Consider the following 20,902-nt stretch of genomic DNA (forward strand, 5'->3'; position numbering starts at 1 on the left):
TAATTCACCCAGGACTTCTGCCTCTTGGTTAACAGACAGTTACACTTGAATTGTTGAAGCTCAGTCAGATTGCGTAAGCTACCCCAAAAGGGATACACAGTTTGCAACCTTTGATCAATTCCGTAAGGAAATCATGAGTAGCATCAAAGATGTTCTTGCCTTAGTATGGCAAGATATAAGGGACATGCTACATAATTCTAAAAAGGAAATTAGGTCAGTCCTGTACACCCCAAAGTACAAGAATACTTCATCCTGTAACCAAAAAGTGAGAGTGGATACAAATTCTGCCCAAACAGGATCTGATGTTAGAATTCCAACTAGAAACAACAGAATGGCCAGCTTGGACTACAAAACTTCAGATCAGAAGATAATAGGGCCTCCAATATTCACCCCTGATGATTCTGATAATCCTTGGCTTGACGAGATGCCTCAATGTGTATTTTCTCTCCCAATTGTAAGTATCTAATCTGTTGGTAAGTATCTAATTAATGAGAGAAAAACCATGATTGAAGTTGTACATGTAGAATTTAGAGACAGGGCAGCATTCCCTAATACAGAGTGGTGCATAGTACCACCTTCAGCAGACAGTGAGAAACCACTAAAAGAAAATTGGTCCTCCTACCTGTGTCAGTAGCACTAAAAGCTATAGAAGACACCCTTTACCAGGTCAACGGGAAATGGACCTCTGCTGCTATTTTGGATAAGACCCAAATTGCCTGCTGAGTAGCCCAAGCCTATTGTCCCTTCACTTTTAAAATAATCATTTGAAGCAGATTTTCAGAATTTTGTGGTGACTAGAAAACGAGAGACAGTGGCAGAATTAAAGCCATTTGGCACAGCCATCCCAGTCTCGAATAATTCCACCAAGGAATGGGCAATGCTTCAACTCCCTTTTGAAGGGAAAAAGCTCCTTCTAGATATAGCTACTCAACAGTTTGAGACCCCTATGAGAAGAATCTCCGAGGGGACAGCCTCGGAAGAATTTCATGCTAGGATCCACCTTCTTAGTATTATAACCTCTACCATGTTGCTGGAAGTTGCCACCAAAAGGCTTCCAGAAGATTCCAGAGCAATTTTTGCTGTTTTGGCCAAAAGTCTGACCAGAACCCAATGGGAAGCACTCATGACTTTCTAGAATGGCGCATAAAAGTGTGAGTGGAAACATTGGAGGGCTCCATTGTGGCTTGATCGTTACACTCTAACCCCTTCTGTAAGGACCTGTTTGAGGAGTCTGTTGTGGCTCAACTTAACGAGCAAGCCCGCCAACAGAATTGTACAGTTTATGCTCTCCTTGGAAAAGGGGAATGCAGGAAACAAAAAACCTAGAACTTCCCTTTACCCGACCGAAAAAAGGCCCACTATGACCAAAAATCATATAATCCTTCAGTCACTCCCAAAAGTTTTCCTCAAAAACAACTCTCTACATAGGGACAACAACAGCAAGGACATCCTTTTCACAGGGTCCAAAGATACTCTTAAGGGGGAAAATGAAAAGCATACCTGGAATGCCTATCAAGGGCAAAGGCAGAGGAAGAAGTGGATCCCAGCAGGAATTGTATGTTCGGGGGTTGGCTTCAACGACACCACAGGCAATGGAAGTCTTCCCCTTGGGACAGCATTATTTTTAATGGGCTGGGGTGGAAATGGTCTCGTCCCCCCTTTAAAGGGGGTTCCTCTAAAAACCAGATCCCTCTCTGGAAGATTGTGCAGAAGGCCCTGTTAAAGAGAGCCACAGAGAAACTTGTATATTTGCCATGAAGCACATCCCTTCAGTGTCCCCAAAAAAGGATTCCTCCAGACAAAGAGTGATCCTTGACCTATCAATATTGAACAAGCACATCGTTTGCCAAAAGTTTCTGATGACTGCCGTTGCCCAAGTACGTTCAGCCATTCCACAAGGGACCTGGTGAGCTTCAATAGATCTGAAAGAAGCACACTGGCATATCCCTATCGCTGTTCCTTTCTGCCCCTTCCTAGACTTCCAGATAGGGAAGGATACGTACAAGTTCAAAGTTATGCCCTTTGGGCTAAACATTGCCCTAAGAATTTTTACACAATTAGCAACAGTAGTTGTTCAAGAACTCAGACAAAAAGGAATATGACTAATAGCCTACCTAGACGATTGGTTAATCTAGGGACCCACAAGAAAAGAGTATTTGAGCTCATGCCCAGCAGATGTTTTGAGTGGTTGGGACTGTGTTGGGATACTCTTCACGGCCAGTTGTCTCTCCCCATCACTATTCAAAACAGAATAAGAAAAAATCTCAAAATGTTCCTTGTACAGCCCAGAGTTTCCAGATAGCAATTAGAACGTACGATGGGCCTGCTGCAGTTCGCATCCGTAATGAATCCAATACTCAGATTGCAACTAAAAAATATGAACAAATTCTGGCTATCGCATGCAAGAAAAAAAAAATGCAAGACTGACTTTATCAAAAGAATCAAAAAGTTGGGGCGATACTTTGGCTTTGGACCCAGAAGGAGTCTCTGACAAAACAGGTCACCCTGACTCCTCCTCCATGTGTATGAGTGACAGTACACAAAGATTCCCCGTTGACAGGTTGGGAAGGACATTGGGAGGATCGTCAGGTGGCAGGGATGTGGTCAGCTACTCTGAGGAATTGTCGTATCAATTTCCTGGAGCTGATGGTAGTCTTTTGGCTCTCAAAAAACTCAAATCTCCAAAAGAGACACACATTTTGTTGGTTCTAGACAAGATCACGTTCACCTCTCAATATGGTAATGCTAGCCATCCTTCGGATGGCACAAGCAAGGAAGTGGCACTTGTCTGCAATTTACTGCACAAGGTCTCTCAGTGTAATAGCAGACTGTTTATCAAGGAAAACGACAGCCTCAACAGAGTAGATGTTGGACAACCACTCTTTTCAAACAATAGCCAACATGCTTCCACAACCGGAAGTGGACCTCTTTGCCACATACGAGAATCACTAACTTCCAGTGTGTGTATCCGATCTTGGACAATCAAGCAACAGCAAGAGATGCCTTCCTACAAGACTGGAAGAAATGAAAGACAATACACCTTTTTCCTCCATTGTCCCAGATTTCGAGGTTTTTAGCAAGCTTCTAACCTTCAAGGAACTTCTTACTTAATAGCCCCAACTTGGCCAGAAAGGCATTGGTTCCTACTCTAACAGCAGGGAAAGAGCTCAATTCCACTACCGTCCGCTGTTCTATCCCAGGCAGTAGGAGGGAAAATCGTCTATGCATCCTCCTTTTTAAGCCGAGACCTTCACATGTAGATTTTTTAAATATTGTCTACTCTGAAAATTGCTCACCCAACTTTGCTAGGTACCTAGTGCAAAAACTGTGGACATCATCTATCCGCCAATACCAGTCTGTATGGGAGATATGGTTAGATTATATCCATGCTGAGAGCCCAGTTGAGATCTCTATGGAGACACTTAAATTTTCTCATATAGCTTTTTAAAGACAAACACCTGGCATACAAGGCAGCGTTAATGGAACCCTTGTTTTATGGATTTGGTATTGACTCTAGTACAGAAATTATCACTTCCCTTCTCTTGTCTTTTGCACTACAGAGACCTGCTCCTGAAAGGCTTCTAATTACTTGGTCCTTGAATAATGTGCTTAGACTTTTATCAACCACTCAATTCAGCAGACCCAATACAACCACAACTCGCTGCACAAGACAATCTTCTTAATTGTGTTAGCATCAGGAGCTCTTGTTAGTGAACTGGGTTCTCTTTGACAGGAACAATACATCACGCAGACAGCTGACCATGAGTTATTATTGTCTCCTGGCCCATCACTCCTGGCCAAGAATCCTTAAGAAGGAAACCTCCTATTTTGATAAGACAACTCAATTTAGCAGACATTATGCCCAGTCCAAACACTTAAGGTTTACCTAGAAGTCACGGCAAACATCCCAGAGGGTCAGATTTTCCTGCATCGTAACACAAACCACTCTTTATACAAGGGCTGAGAATAATTTTAGTGTCCCTCATTAAAAAGGAAAATCCACACGGCTTTCCTAGGTCACATGATTTTAGGAAAGCTGGCCTTCAGAAATCTCTTTCAAAGAAGTCTCCGAATGTACAGGGTGGTCATCAGAGACAGTATTCTTAAAACATTATTGCCACGAGCTCAAACGTTTGACTACACTTTGTATCAATAGGTGGTTTGGGTAGTCCTAACCCCATAGGTGCTACACCGGAAAACCGGGGGTTTTCCTAACGGTTGGGTATGCTTACTATCACCAGGGGAAGGTGTGACAATACTGGAACCAAACCCAGCATGCTTAGGTAAGTCACTGTAATACTGTATCCTAAAACATAAGTTCGTGTTTAGTTTCTTGTTCTTCGTTACCAAAGCCTAATAGGTATTTGGAATAAAGAATGGGGCTTGAAACTTGTGGCTTTACCTGGGACCAGAATGTTTTTTCTTTGGGTTGTTGGGATTAAAATTTGAGAGCTTAAGCCATATTGTCAACTGTCAGTCTTTTCAAAGCTCCGTGAGGACGAAACAAGTGACTATGCTATCAAAAACAGGTTTTGATATAGGAAAAATTGTGTTTGGTAGTCACTGTGAGTCCTCAGAACCCACCCACTTCCCTGACGAAAAGGCATGGGATTTGGGTGAGGGATCATCTTGCATTGACTAACAGAAAGTAATGGCTTCCTTGGTCTCTTGCCAGTCTGTTTGTCGACAATATGGCAGACTGTGCATGTGCTATAACCACTTCCTCTTCTTGCGGGTTTGACAAAGGAAATATCCTGTGTACAGTTTCACTGTCAGATAAGGGAAAGAGCTCTCCTATCTTTGAGTCCATTACATATTCCATCACGTGTTGTAGTGTTTATCATTATGACACAATACCTGGTCAAAAGACCAACTAAAAGAGAATTCTTTGATATTAGTTTGGTCACCATGGAGCTCTGACAGACCCATAGAAGGTAACTCTTTGAGGACTCAAAATAGCAATTACCAAAAATAGGTTTTTCCTACATCAAAACCTGTTTTTTTTTTTAGCTCACTTTCACCTTGATATGTGTCCCCCGCTTTCCCTGCCGCATGACAACATAGTGCCAGAGAATTTGGTGCTTGAGTAATGCAAGAAAGAACTGAACAGTGGTTGTGACAGTTTTTCACCCTGGCAAGTCAAACTATAGCATTATGGCCAGTTCAGAGCAGCTAGACAAAGATGGGTCCACCATCTAGTCATTACTAATTTCAATTAAATATCCTTGTTGTCTCAGATTTCTAAATGAACTGTGCTTTTGAGAATTGACTTGGAATTATTGCTACTGGTCTCTTCAGTAGGTTTTTCCAACATGTTCTTTCTCTTTAAGGAATTTCTTGTAGCATGGAGTTAACATAACTGTGCAGTGGTAGCTGGTTTAGTTGTTGGAGCATACCTGGTAACAGGTGCAACTTGTAAGGGCTTGAAAGGCTTGATAGTCAGTGGGATGTTCACAAGGAGGGTCATCTCTTGTTAGCATATTCCTCTCATATTTTTCTGGTGCATGTGAAATGCTTAAGGATATTGTTGGTTTTTTATTTTTGGGTTAAGCATTTCTTGAGATATTCGGGCGAGTGAAATACATGAATCAGTGCCTGTGTGCTGCCTAATCAACGCCTACCTGTTGAAAAGTCAGTGCTAAGAAAGTCTGTGGGTGGTTTTGCTTTTCATGGAGACAAAGTCAATAACTTTTCGATGTTCTGTTCATATTGGAATGCGTCTGATAACCGGAAACTGTCACACTCCAGCGATCATTCGGGCGTGGAGGCGCTCTCATGGGTGTGTCATAAGAAGTTTGAATGTTCCATATCGGAAACAGGTTAAACATTGGGTGTCTTGATTTCTTTGTGAAAAGATCCTTTTGGTTGGAGGACTTTGAGTATTGCCTGTGAGGTGAGCTGAAACTTTATTTTCAAGAAAACTTGAATGGATTTAATTAACTTTGTTTAACATGTACTGATTCTTTGCAGCGGTAGAAGAAAGAAGGAAAGAGACAGGGAGTGTTGGAGAGAGAAAGAGAGAGAGAGAGAGAGAGTGAGAGGGAGAGGAAAGTGAGAGAGAGAGAGTAGAGGGGTGTTTGGGAGAAGAGAGAGAGAGAGAGAGAGAGAGAGAGAGAGAGGGGGGGAAGTGTGAGAGAGAGAGAGAGAGAGAGGGGGAGGGGGAAGTGTGAGAGAGAGAGAGAGAGAAAGAGAGTGAGAGGGAGAGTAAGTGAGAGAGAGAGAGAGAGGAGAGGTGGTGTTAGGGAGAAGAGAGAGGGTAGAGGGGGTGTTAGGGAGGAAAAAGTGAGAGAGAGAGAGAGTTTATTGGTTGTCATTCAGAGTTATGCCGGGCAGTGCCGGGTCGGTCAGCTAGTATCATATAAATACTCTTGTCATGTATACCATCCAGGCAGTCCCTGGTTATCGGCAGCCTCGGTTACTGGCGATCCAGTTTTACAGTGCTTGTCTAGTGACGACAATAACTGGATTTTTGGCCTGTTTATCAGTGCTGATAACCTGATATCAACGCCACTAACCAGGGATTGGCGCTATTATTGCCGATTTTCAGTTATCATCACACTGTTGCGAACAGAACCCCTGCTGATAACCAGGGACTGGCTTTTGTCATGTGAGCATTGTTTTTATTGGTCTATTTACTTCATAATTCTTACTGAATTAGTGGATGTTCTGTACAAGTGACATTTTTTTGTTGTGACAGCATGAAAATTGTGATCAATCAGTTACTGCATTCCAGTGTGGGAGAGATATTGTATGCTAGCACCCCGATTTTTATCCATTCCCAGATAAAAGGATAAAAGTCAGAGTGAAGATGCTGAAGTTTCAATATTTTATAGTTTCCTTAAGTTTTAGCTAAATTATTGCATGTTGGAGTGATATTATTCTGTACACCCTCAATGACCAATCAGTTGTTCATTTTTAGAGCAACTTATTACCTTTGAGTTGTAGGCTTGTATCTTGTAACTTCCATTTTCTACTCATTCAACAATATATTTGCTGAGTAGCTTTTCTTTTTTTATTCTTTTAGAAAATACAATAAAGATATCTCAGCATTTACATGTTATGGGCTTTTGGTCCTAATTCAGAAAAGTTGCTTTTTGTGTAGGGTGTTTCAAGTATATCCTCTGTCAGCTTTCAAAATAGGTGAATATAATCACAGTGTAGTTGCTCTTTCCAGTTTTTGTTATTAATTTTTTTGAGATTTGTATACTCTGTATAACAGTATCTGTATGAGATGTTAATTTGGTTTCAGATGGCAATAATGGGTTTACGAACAAAGCTGCCGGACTATGAAAAGATTTCTAAAGACATGAATACTAACCGCACTGCTTACCAGGTATGCATCACTCTAACCAGTTTTTATGTCCTTTTTAAGCTGTAAAATATATAATGTGGTAATCTTTCCCTAGTATGTTACTGTAGATGGTTTATATTTGCTAATCATAAATTAATGAGGAGGAATATTGTACATTTAATCTGTTGAATGCAGATGCTGTTTCATCTGAAAGATATTGCTCTTGTGTACTTATTCTTACAGAACAAGCATAAAGGCCATTTGATTAATTGACATGCTTCTACAGTATATAATTCCCATATGTTATAATTGGAAACAACCAAACAAAATTAAGTACAGAAGACTAGTAACAAATGAACAGTTGGATGGATGATAGCTAAGAAAATATGTTGTTGAATAACTAAATAAGGAAATGTATCTGATTGTTCCGGTGAGAGTAAAGGACTTCAGACCAATAACAAATGAAGGTCATGGCAACGATGCGCATTGAAAATATCAGTTAGGTGGTCATTGTCTTTTTTTAAGCAGCTAAATAGGACATCTGAGGTGAACCGGTTGTATAAATAAGAGCACAAGTACTCATTAGTTAGTCATAAGTGTATAGGAAGAAAATGGTTTTGGTACTCAAAAGTAATGTATCACACCAGGTGCTCTTTTAGAGCTATATATCTGAGAAGGAAACATCAAGAAAATAAATGGAACACAATTAAATTCTGTAGTATTTTTTTAGTAAGTTGCGAGGGGCTTAATAATTCTCAAGATTTTATTGTGCCGCCTTTATGTTTTAATATTTTTACATCTGCCAAGGAGGTTGTTTTTGTATTGCTTTGTCTATCTATCTAAATGTTCATTAGCATCCAGGATTTTTATTATTTATTTTCTTAATATCACTAACGTGTGTTTAAAGAAAACAGCAACATTCTGTGTGTTTGACAAAAAAGTTAAGTGCATCTGAGTATTTGGATGCACATGCTAAGCACTTCATTATGAGCATGGAAATTTTTTTACAAATTAAAATAATTCAGTGATCATAAATAGTCTTATGTCTGTTCAAATGGCTCTCTAGTTGCACTAGGCACTTAAATCCATTATTCTAGGCATCATTCATCTAGACCAATGGTTCTTGAGTAGTGGTCCATGGGGAATATTTGGATTGTGTAATAAACTGGAGATTGATACATATAATTTTAAATTTACTGAAAATGCAATGAGAAAAAATTACATCCAAATAGATAATTGATCATTCATTTTATTGTATTATTCCTACTCAAGAAATAGAATGACAATCTTCAGGTTGCAGCACCAGGTCCTAGCCTAGTAAACTCATGATAAAAAATTTGGTGGAGTTTTGAAATATTTGGCATCACAATGGACCATTTCCAGTAATTATCAGTCATCTCTTAACTGTAGAAATATATTTCTATAGTACATTCACATCAGCCGTGCATTTGGTGCCTAGCACCTTCCCTTGTGACGCTCCTGATTGGCTAGTGGTCAGCCAATCACAGCGCTGGAAAATGGCCAGTCTGCAGTCTCTCTCAAAGCTGCAGAGAGTGAACATCTCTGCTCCAACACCTGAGGAACATGTCTTTTAAAAGTTATAACTTTCATTACACCTCAGTTTTACCCAAAGAATAGTAGTGTTTCCCAATTTCATCACTAAACATGTCAAGCCAATGGTTGAAGGATTATAATGATATATGAATTATTTACTACAATAAACTTAATGGTAAGATATTTGGTAGTGAAATAAACAAGAAATTTTTAAAGATAAAATGTATTCTTTCATTCCTTACGTGGCATCACAGTGCATTCATCATTTATTGTCTTGTGTCTCACAAAATTTTGTAGTGTAAATGTCGTAGATGGCAATGCTACCTAAAAAGTATAGGTAGGGCTATCAATATGAAAATAACAAGCAAGCGATTAAGAATATTAAAATGTGCGGGGATGCACGCAGACTATAGCCTATCCCGGGCAACCAGCCAGCTCTTTACACATTCCTTACTTCTAGAGGAATCTGTTGCTTTCGCTTGTTATATGGGGCCATACTTGAATGACGCTTGTATGTCAGATCTTGCATTCTAGTTCAATAAACGAGCCTAGGATTATGTAATGACTCGTCTATGGCCGTCTGAATAAAGAGGTAACTTCTCCACATGGGTACGACCAGCTGCATTTGACAGTGCGGTAGCGCTCTATCAGGGGCCACGATACGGAAAACAATTAAAATGAGTAATTGTAGACTACATACATACGTAGATACATAGAAAAGTATGGTATGTGTATGTACAGGCAGTTCCCGGCCGAGCGCCACTAACCAAAAATTGCCAACATGGTGCCAGTAAACTGCTTAATGGCAACAATGACTGGTTATCGGTGCCAATAAACCACTTAACGACGCTGATAAACTGCTGGTTAACGACATCACTAGCCAAACGCCATTAACCGAGACCGCCAGTAAGCAGGGACTGCCTACTAATAATTGGATATATTGGAGATGCACCATTTTAGATATTACGGAGATCGTTGAAGGTAACTTTGTGAATAAAGTATAAGATAAAAGATTATCATTTTGAAATTCTAGGATCCCATTCTTTTATATCTGATGTTCTATTTAAACTGGTTTATAGAGTACTTTGTTCACAGTGTTATAGGTAAGCTTAGATATGTACTTATGGACACAATTTTTTTTTTAGCTGTCAGTTACAGTTTTTGTATTGGGTCAAGAAAGGTTTTTAATCTTTGAAAAAACAATTAAAAACATTTTATTTCTAACTGTGTAGGTTTCTGTGGACCTGTACATGCTATATGCGTAAAAAAATAGAATAGTGGCTTTTACATTCGCAACCACCTTAACCTGTTCCTTTAATGCATAGTTAGTCCCATACTGAACCCCCCCCGTACTTTGTATATTCCCCTACATCCCATCTATTACTTTATTTTTAGGCCTCTGTATCCCATTTGTTTTTTCCTCCAAACATTTTAGCACTAATTTTACATACTTGAAACCCCCACTCATCCTCAGTGAAATTGAAGGAAATGTGCAGTTAAAATAGAACAAACAGTTTATTAACTATAAAATCATAAGGCTAGAAATGATTAAAGCAAAAGAACACATATTACCAAAGTAACTTTATTCATTTTCATCATTCAAGTACAGGTCTTCAGCATCCTCGTCATCACTATCCAAGTTGATAATTAAGGGTCCAACAGGCTCCTGAATTATTTCTAAGTTCAAAAGTTATAGCAGAGTTCACAATCTCAAAAAGATTTACTATTACTTAACAACAGTGTAAGATTTAAGTATTTCTTAATCAAGCCAACCAATACCAATCTTCAAACTGGGGATCGTTTGGTAGCACCTGCTCACATGCTTTGGGTGGTGCAAAGCCTGGCTTTCTCCAGTCTGGCCTGCAGGTCTACCCTAGTGAATCTATGCAATGGCAAGAGGACATGAATCTTCATGCACACCCCCACCTGTTCAATGGCATTGAGCTTTGGGTGGGCAGGTGGCAAGTGGATGACCACATGGCCCCACTGACGAATGATATTGCCCACAGTTTACTGGGTTTTGCTGTCATATGAGCAACAACTTTGGTCATGTGGCATCTGGTGGGATGGGTAGCCTGAGGTGCTCCAACCAGCTGATAAGACCCACTTTCTTTGTTGCCAAGGTAGGACATGGCAGAAGCTGCATTGTCAGCCAGCGTATGGACAGCTCCCCTGTCATTTCCCCATGGTAGTCTCCACTGGCATTCTTTGCCGGATAACAGAGGAGTGAACCTTCAGTGAAACCACTTGGTGTGCCAGCTGCTACCACCACGAATCACTCCCCTCTCCCAGGTGGTACCTGTCGGCTGTGCATGGCACTGGTGGTGGCCTGCGTGGTGTCAACCCACTCCCTGCTGTGGTTCTGTCGGCTGTGCATGGCACTGGTGGTGGCCTGCGTGGTGTCAACCCACTCCCTGCTGTGGTTCATCCTGGTGGTGAACCAAGTCTCATCTGTGGAAACCACCTTCCTCCCTTCTTCGTGGTGGCATTGCAGGGCCCAGAGTGCACAGATCCCGCGGCATGCTATGTTAAAAGATTCTTTGGTCATGTAAACCTTCCACTGAGATGTTTTGTGGCTGAATCCCATGTCATGCATAACCCCCTTCACCAATGTCATAGAGGTCATCTCTGGGATAATGCCAACCATCTTCAAGTCTTTCATCAGGGTACCAACTGTGAAGACTTGCTTTGAAGCAAACTTGCCATGAGCAAAATGGCAAATGGCACCCACTGTAAAATTATCGAAGACTTGTGCCATTGTTGGTGATGCTACTACCACACGCTCGTAGGGCCTGTAGGGATAAAGGCCAGTATTTATTATTTGCTGGTTGAGAATGAAAATGTATTGTATAAAACATCATACATTATTTATAACTATGCTATAATGATAATAAAGGCAGTCCCCGGTTATCGGCAATCTGCTTTTACGGCGCATGTCTAGCGACAACAGTGACTAGATTTTCAGTGATGATAACTGGAATTTCGGCGCTTATATGCACTGATATTCGCTTATCAGCACTGATACCCAACTAACAGAAGCGCTGATCCCTGTTTACCAGCGCCTATATTCATTGGTTTCCGGTTAGCAGCGATTTTCGGTTATCGGCGATTTTCAGTTATTGTCACGCTATCGGGAACAGAACCCCCGCCTATAACCAGAGACTGCTTGTAAAAGTAATAATAATAGTAATTCTCATTCATTTCATTTTCATTAACATTATTTTCATTGTTATTGATAATTCAGCATCAGGGAAGAGGATTATAGAATGTATCAATATATATATCATAAACATGCAGTCATACTTGATTAAGCTTGTTCACAACTCACCTATTTATATTTATCATATTCCGCACCCGAAATCTCTCCCTGTTGCATACTGCAAAAAGGCACAGCTTAAAAGCAGTCTTGCAACCTTGAGGACATTGAGCTAAATAGGTCATCACTGAAACAGTGGCCACGAACAGCCTTTCTCTTGTCAAACGCTGTTTACACCTCGTCCGTCACCGTTCATTACTTCTACATCACAGTTGCACGTCCCAGATAGCCTCTATCGGTGTCCCTGTGAAATTTAGGTAAGTCTACCCTTTAATTACCCTTATAATGGCTTTAATTACCCACATTAGGTATCAATGCTTATTTTTGCCAGTTAGGTCGGGGTTTCAAACGTCTTCTGCAAAAATACCAACCCTGTCCAACGCTTTTGTAATATTTTATTGGCGAGAAACAGTTGGACATGGCAGCTAAAATGCACAGTAGATGTATGAGTGATAAATGATGTCCCTATCTGGGAGAGCCCATTACAATAATCTGAATTCCTGATGCCAAAGCAGTCAAGAAGACTGCCTTTTGGAGCATATGAGCTTTAATTGTATTGGACCCACTGAATTGAGGGGATGACAGGAGTCTAAGAACCTCATTCAGGGACCAGGGAATGGGAAGCCTTGTAGGGGCAGGCCTTTGCAGTGCTAAAGACCAGAGAAGGGAATTAATAATTTCTGCATTAGAATAAATTCCAAAACCATAAAGCAAGGGTTCTGACAGTGGTGCCTTGTATGCCATGATTGTTGTAATAGCAAGGCACTGGACCCCAAAAGATATATAATAAAATGTAAAACTGTTCCAACAGATTTAAACTGGGCTCTCAGTGTGGAGATATTCTAACCACATTTTTCATACAGACTGGTATGTCAGATAAATGGAGGTTTGTAATTCTTGCACTAGGCATCTAGCAATGGTAAGTAATTAATCTTCACAGTAGACTAGATTTTAAAAATCCACATGTGAAGGTCACGCCTCAGAAAGAAGGATGTGTAGATGACTTCTCCATCTGTCTAGGGTAGAACAGTGGATGGTAATGGAATCTATTCTCTCTCCTGTTGTTGAAGAAACAAGGAACCAATGACTGTTTGGCTAATCTGAGGCCACTAGGTAAGCAGTTCTAATGAAAGCTAGTACAGAGATTGTTCAAAGCTTTTGAAATCTAGGACAATGGAAGAAAAGTGTATATCGTCCCCATATTTGTTCCAGTCTTGTAGGAATACATCTCTTGCTGTTGCCTGAATGCCCAGGTTCAGAGACACGCACAGTGGAGTTGAGGGTTCTCGCATGTGGCAAACAGGTCCTCTTCCGGTTATGGAAGCATGTTGCCAATTACTACCTTGGCAGCGGCTGAGAGTGAGCCAGATGTCTTGATATTTTGATATAAGGTGTTGTAGTTATATTGTCTAGAACCAACCAAATGTGGGTCCCTTTCATGGGTTTCAGTTTTCTGAGAAGGAAAGATAGCGAACAGCTCCAGGAAGCTGATATGAAACTCCCTCAGAGCAGGTGACCATCTTCCCACTACCTGATACTCCTCCCAATGGCCTCCCCAACCTGTCAAGGAGGTATCTGTAAGTATTTATCACTTATACAGATGATGGAGTCAAGTCAAGGGGTGCTACTGCTATTGTTGTCCATTCTTTTGTTGTTGGAGGGATCATGTAGTAATGACTGGAGGCTTGTGTGGCTCTCATTCATACTAAACTTCTTTAGGCATAAGAAAAGGAAACTCTGAAGAGTATTGTTTCCCAGATTCCCCTTTTCTGGGAACAGCATATACTTATTGTGCAATCCTGTTGTTAGGCTCTTCAATGAGTTGTGTGACAACAGACTCTTCAAACAGGTCCTGACAAAAGGGGGAAGGATGTAGTAGGGAGGTTACATTGGGGGCAAAATTTTGGAGTCCACCAAAGCCTCCTTTCAAGCCTCAGTGCGACCCTCCAGAAAGTCATAGAGTGCTCCTCGTAGGGTCTGCATAAATGTATAACATTGAAGAGGAGGAGCCTAGCATAAAATTCAGCCATGGCTATCCTGAGATTTTTCTCACAGGGGTCCCAAATTGCTGGGTAGCCATCCAGTGGGAGCTTTATCCTCTTATAAGGAAGGTCAAGTGTTGCCCATTCCTTTGCAGAGCTATCAGATACTGGGATGGAGGAGACAAATGGTTTTGTATCTGCCATGAACTCTAGTTTCCCAGTCACCACAAAATTCTGAAATTCCCTCTTCACATGATTGATTGTTTCAAAATTCAAGGACAGAAGGCTGGTGCCTCCCAGAGAGGGTATTGGTTCTCTAAAATTATTGTTGTGCTATATTTGTTATTAAACTGTAGAGAAGTTACTTCTATGGCATTCAATGCTATAGTAATAGGCAGGATAACTATCTCCTTCGACTGTTTCTGAATTCCTACCGAAGGAGGGACCAAGAACTGTTCAGTATTGGGGAAGGCTGCTCTATCCCGAAATTTTACATGCTCTACCTCAGTTATAGTTTTCCCTATTAACAAGGTATTTTCCTTCTGGTGAAAGGATGCACATGGAGGCGTCTCGCTAAGGGTTATCAGTAGCATTCTCGGGGTGGATATTAGTGCCCGTACTACATTCTGATTTGAAGTTTTATATTATGACCTGGCCCCATTATCATTACAGTTGGAACTCTGGGAGTGAGTAGGTTGTCTCTTATTACCCATTCTGATTTCAACGGGGACCTGGTCAACTGATTCAAATTCTTTCTGGGCTTGGATTTTTACCCTGCTCCCATGACCTCAGTTTTTTGGTGAGAAAACTAATCTATCCTCTAGTTTAAAGGATGAGGAATTTTTTCACTTCACACCCAATTCCACATCCAGGACAGACCTGAACTCCTCTTGAGATTTATGGATAGTGTCTCTGATATGCTGATGCGCAGTAGCAGGGTCATCCTTGGTACTGTTTATGACTTCCTCTCAGAATTCTGAAGTACAGCAAGTAAAATTTTCCTCTTAGGACAGTTGTATCACCACTGCCTGGCAGTATAGAAGTCCAGATAAATCACTATCCCTTGAAGGTACAGGTACTTCAGAAGGGGTTGGGTGGACCCTATCAGGGTCCTCTTCAAAACCTGATTGCTACATAGGAAAGGCAAGACTCTCATCTGAGATATCTCTCTCATGTAAAGCAGAAGACTGTTCCCTAGATCTTCTGGATGCATAAGGGAGATTCCAGTGGCCATATCCACTTCATGTCGGGTATTAGAGACCTCTCTCACAAGGAAAGACTCCTTATCTCCGTTGGAGGAGTTGAAGCGACAGTTCCTAGAATCGACTGCTTTTGGAGTATTGGCTCAAATATGGATTCTGCTTAGAGAGGGATGGCAACACACTGCTGTAATTCTTCCATAATGATGTAGTCTCCTTCTGTACTACTGGAACCTATAATTTGTAGAGAGAGCTAAAAAATAGTTTTTTCATCATTTAACCCTTACTGGCTGGGCATGATCATGTGATGATGATGATGATGATTATTGTTATTATTATTATTATTATTATTATTATTATTATTATTATTATTATTATTATTATTATTCAGTAGATGAGCCCTATTCATATGGAACAAGCCATTGACTTAAAATTCAAGCTTCCAAAGAATATGGTGTTCATTAGGAAGAATTATGAGGAAGTAAAGTAAAATACAAAAAGAGCGAGATTCCACTTATCAAAAAAGAAAAAAATAAATTAAATAGATTAAAAAAAGTATTAAAATGCAAGAAGAATAGTATAGTATTGGTGTAGTAGTGCATTGCATTTTTGCTTGAACTCCTATTCCAATTGCACAACACCCTCTGGGAGGCTGTTCCACAGTCCGATGGTGTGAGGAACAAAGGACCTCTGGAACTGAGAAGTTCAACAGCAAGGCACATTTACTGCATATTGTTGCTGCTGTTCAGCGAATCTGGTTGCCCTCAGTGGATAAAGGGGAATCAGGGATCAAGTTTGAATGTAAAAGATCTCTGTTGAAATACAACTTATGAAAAAGTGACAAACAAGAGACCATATGTAGATGGTCCAAGTCTGAACTGCTACTGTTAGGAAACAGAAACCTATCACCACAATCAACTCTATCTAAAAGAGATAAATCTCTGGCAGAAGCAGACATCCACACCAGAGAACAGTATTCCAGTAAAGGAAGTACAAATGGCCTAAAACCAGTTGCATTGATTTTATCACTGTTACTGTATAAATATATGAGGCCTTACAAACAATACCTAACTTTCATGTGGCATTTGCTGAAACTTTCACTAGATATTTCTCAAAAGTTAGATGTGAGTCAAAAGTTCAGCAAAGGTCCATCCACCTGAATGGGAGGATGGGGTGGAAAATCTGTACGAGATCTGCTAATCAATAGTGTTTCTGTTTTACTGGAGTTCAACCTCATACCCCACCAACTACACCTTTCCCTGATCTGGTCCATGTCCCGATTGAGGCTGAGGGCAACTTCATTTCTCATTAGTGGAGACTTTACTGCACCCAAGTGTTGCATCATTGGCATACTGAACAATCTGTTTTCCAGGCCAACAACCACATCACTTGTATACACTAAAAATAACAGTGGACCAAGAACACTGCCCTGTGGAACTTCAGACTCAATGGGTCTTGGTTCACTAAAGATCCTGTCCACAGAAAGTCACTGCTGCCTACCTGTAAGGAAATTTTGAAGTAATCCTTCATATCCACCCACTCCAAGATTCTGAAGCTTATAAATAAGTGCCGTGTGGTTTACTAAGTCAAAAGCAGCACTAAAATCTATTTGGATTACTCTGCACTCAAAACCCTTATCAAGGCTCCCTTGCAAATAGCATGTCAAGTCTAAAAGAGCATTGCAGGTACCTATCTACTTCATGAATGCATATTGACTAGCAGCTAACAATCCTTTAGATTCCACATACTTATATAGTTGCTTAAAAATAAGTTTCTCAGCAACTTTGGAGAGCACAGGGAGAATAGAGGTTGACCTGTAGTTACTGCAGTCTGCAGATATGCTGCACTGCATTATTAAGCTTAATATCCTTGGAGCAAAATACATATTTTGTAAGGATAGGTTCAGGTTGACAATATCAGGGAGAGGGACATCCTCATCTAATTGCTTAGCTTCAACAGCTCGATGAAGCAGTTCAGCCTTTTCCTTAGGGTCAGTAACCAATACCAACATCTGTTAGTAGTGGTGGAATGGAAGATGAGCCTGACCCAAAGATTGATGGTGCCAGTTTGGTACACCACAGATGAGGCTGATTACCTCAAGTTTTCTCTTCAAGGAATTGTTGTAATTTCTCTCAGCTGTATGGTAAGTTGTATTCGCAGCACAGCAAGACTGAACAAAAATGGTGTAATTTTCATGTGAAAGATTTTGTCTTCATGCATTAAATTTGGTTTGCTTGTCATGGTAGGCTCATCTACATTTATCATCAAATCATGGCTGGTCATATGTCCTAAATTTGATGACCTTTCTCGGGATATGTCTTATTAAAATAGCCATCAGCATTTCATTTAGCTTCTCCTTGGAATCAGGATCTAATATAGCAACTGAAATATTATGTGACTGACAAGCTTCTATAATGAGATCCCAATTGGCTCTGGGTTTTAGCCAGGCCTTTTTTCCAATGGTGGGATTAGGAATACTGTATACTGATTGACAGATATGTCCATCTCAGTGGTGCAATGATCAGAAGTGCCTATATATTCACAGAGCTTGAACTTCACAATAGCTGGAACATCTGTGAATATGAAGTCTAATCTATTACCGGAAATGTGCGTGGGTTGTTCATTTAGCTGGACAAAATCGTAGGATGCACAGAACTCGAGCAGATCAGCCATGTTGATCTGTGGAATTTGAATATAGCCACTCACCGTGCTTTGCATTACAGTCTCCACAATAACAAATGAAGCTTTTGAATCCCGGGACTCAGCCATACTAATCCTTTCCAAAAGAGGCATAATAATAGCTCTAGATGTTCAATCCAGCTATTAAACAGTTTGAACAATTTTGCAGGACTAATGTTAAAATCACTTGAATTTGCCATAAATGACTTGTGGAAACTCTTATGGCAACACTAGTACCCCAGTCCAAGATAGAGGGAGATCAGTGTGACTTGAGATTTCATAGGGGAATGTACTGCACCGCCCCATCCCAGAACGCCTTTTATATATTTGCTCATAAATTTACCCACGGATTGCTGTTGGTTTTAGTTCTTTTTTAATAGTGTAGTCGCTGTTTCGTCCTCAAGGATTTACCCCTCCATGGTGACCGGACTAATATAAAAGAAATATCTTTTAGCCGGGTATTGCATCATAATGATAATCGCTATGGCAGGTGATAGAGTATAATGGACTCAAAGATAAGAGCACATTTTCTCCTATCTTCAGCGAAGCTGTACCCTGTTTTTTGAACGTCAAAACCTGCTAGAATTAGAAGTGACTATTGCGCATGTGCGGCTGCGTTCTTGTCTACGACCGGATCAGTAAAAGACCAGGAGCCATTACTTCTCTGGTCAACATCAAGTGCGGAAGGAAAACCAGTGCTCCTCACAAAATCATTCTGATTTTTCATTAGCGAAGATCATGGAAGCATCTAAACTAGATTATAAGAGGGTTATTTTCTGTATAGTTTATATCCTTATGTTTTAAAGAAACCTGGAATAAGAAGTGCTTAGAATAGCTTAAGTGAGAACCTTCTAAAGAAATCATCTATGCCTAGTTTAATGTAGATTACACTAGAAGCATTAACCTAAGCCATATAAAACAGTAGTTTTGGTTAATTAAACAAATTAGTTCATATGAGATTAGCCTAAAGGGCATGACAATTTAGAACTGAAATTTCACAGAGCCATAGCAAAAGGACTAACAGTTAAGTAATACAGCCATATACAAATGTCAAAAAACTAACCTAAACCTCAAAGGGCTTAAGCTAACATAGGTGTTTTATAAAGTGTATTACAACTATACACTAGTAGTCAAGTTAACCTGTAAGATGAAATATACTAATGATACAGGGATTTACAAGTGTCCCTTATTAAAAAAGGGATTTTGACAAAGGAAAAATCTATTTCTGAGGAAGGTCCCGTGTCACCCGGTGAAATTCCATTGTAGCACGAATTTCTAGGTATAAAATGCTAGACATACCAGAGAAAAAAGAGCTTTCAGGAAAGCTGGGGTTACTACCCCCAGATCGAGCGTCTTCTCCAAGGAAGACGTCGGTATAACGAAGGGTGAGTGAAGGATCACTACCACGGAGTCTTACTCGAAAGATCTCTCCCTGTTAAAACCCCAGAAGAGAGCGGTGAGCCGTTACAGCCCCCACACACAAACGCCCGCCAGCTCGGCGACACCAGCGCCACCTACCTCATTCCAGGCTAGCACTAACCCCAGACTTGGCATGTGCAAGTGGGAAGCAACAGGTGAGTCAGGGGAGGGTCACCAGGGTGACACGGGACCTTCCTCAGAAATAGATTTTTCCTTTGTCAAAATCCCTTTTCTGAGTCCGGTCCCGTGTCAGCCGGTGAAATAGTGATAGAGAATCATGCCAAGGCTGCAAACTACGAGGAAACAAGGCAATCTGAAGAAAAAAAGATAAGTTACGAAAATGGTTTTAATCAGGGTATCTCTTACATGTGAAAAAGAATACTAAACCTAAAGTACAGTAAAAGCTTAACATTATGAAAAAAGTGGGGAAGTCCCCAGTGTGGCAGGGAAAAAACCCCAAAAATACTTAATACTACCAAAGCATAATGACATATGAAAATTACATAGGCTAAATGGTATACACAATCTTATAGCTACACACGTAATCTTACAGCTACACACGTAAGAGACAATATAAAATGGGAAATAATTACATACAGTACATATATATATATCTGGGGTACATGGAGCAAAATAAAAACCGCCCAGAACCCCACAAGAAAAACACAATCATAACATGTCAGATCACAGTTTCCACTCAACAGAGACAAGATACATCAATATGAGGAGCAAGGCAGTGAGGCATGATCAACCAGGAGGATAAGCAGAGAAGTAAATGAGGCAGGTGGGCGGGGGGGATAGGGGAGGATAAGGAAGATGATTAATTAAGGTGGGGAGATGACACTTCCCACAGCTATTGTAGAAAATTTCAGGGCTTCGAGTGATTTTAAATAGTGGCGTTTAAACACTAGAGGTGATTTCCAACCCGTGTATTTAGAGAGTTCTGAGAAGTCCATATTATGAAAGTAATTATTGGAAGTAGCGACTGCTCGAATATCATGAACCTTAGGAACTGAATCTGGGTTGGCTTGTTTAATAAAATATAAAATCTGTTGTCTTATTGCATTTAGTGATAGAGTACCTTTCTCCCTGATAAAAAGAGGACCCGACTTACTCTGTGGAGTTCTTAAAAGGTAAGACTTAAGGGTATACACTGGACATAAAGACTGGTCTTGTGGAAGGGCACCACCTTCCAAGGGGACCACCTGTCTTGTGGGTCTTCATTTTTGGCTAAAAATCTAGGGTCAGGGGAAAGGAGGACCTCTCCGGACGGGAGGAAGTTCACAAAATCATCACCTCTAGTGAGAGCTGACAGCTCTGAGATTCTGGCACCTGAAGCCAAGCTAATCAGAAATAAAGTCTTCCTTAACAGATCCTGATAAGAGCATTGAAAGTTGTCCATCTCTGATGCTAACCTAAGGACATCATTGAGGAACCACGTAACCGAATGTGGGCGTGATAC

At 40.5% G+C, this 20,902-nt stretch overlaps 1 protein-coding gene across 1 annotated transcript in view; it reads left to right on the top strand.

Moving 5' to 3' along the window:
* The window catches only part of LOC136848546 (uncharacterized), a 401,222-nt gene that overhangs the window by 174,502 nt on the left and 205,818 nt on the right, over positions 1-20,902 (top strand). Inside the window, exon 9 of the mRNA XM_067120822.1 lies at positions 7,250-7,333. Within this exon, the coding sequence (XP_066976923.1) occupies positions 7,250-7,333 (84 nt within the window). The remainder of the gene's footprint in view (positions 1-7,249; positions 7,334-20,902) is intronic.

Source organism: Macrobrachium rosenbergii, chromosome 19 (assembly GCF_040412425.1).
Source record: "Macrobrachium rosenbergii isolate ZJJX-2024 chromosome 19, ASM4041242v1, whole genome shotgun sequence".
NCBI lineage: Eukaryota > Metazoa > Arthropoda > Malacostraca > Decapoda > Palaemonidae > Macrobrachium > Macrobrachium rosenbergii.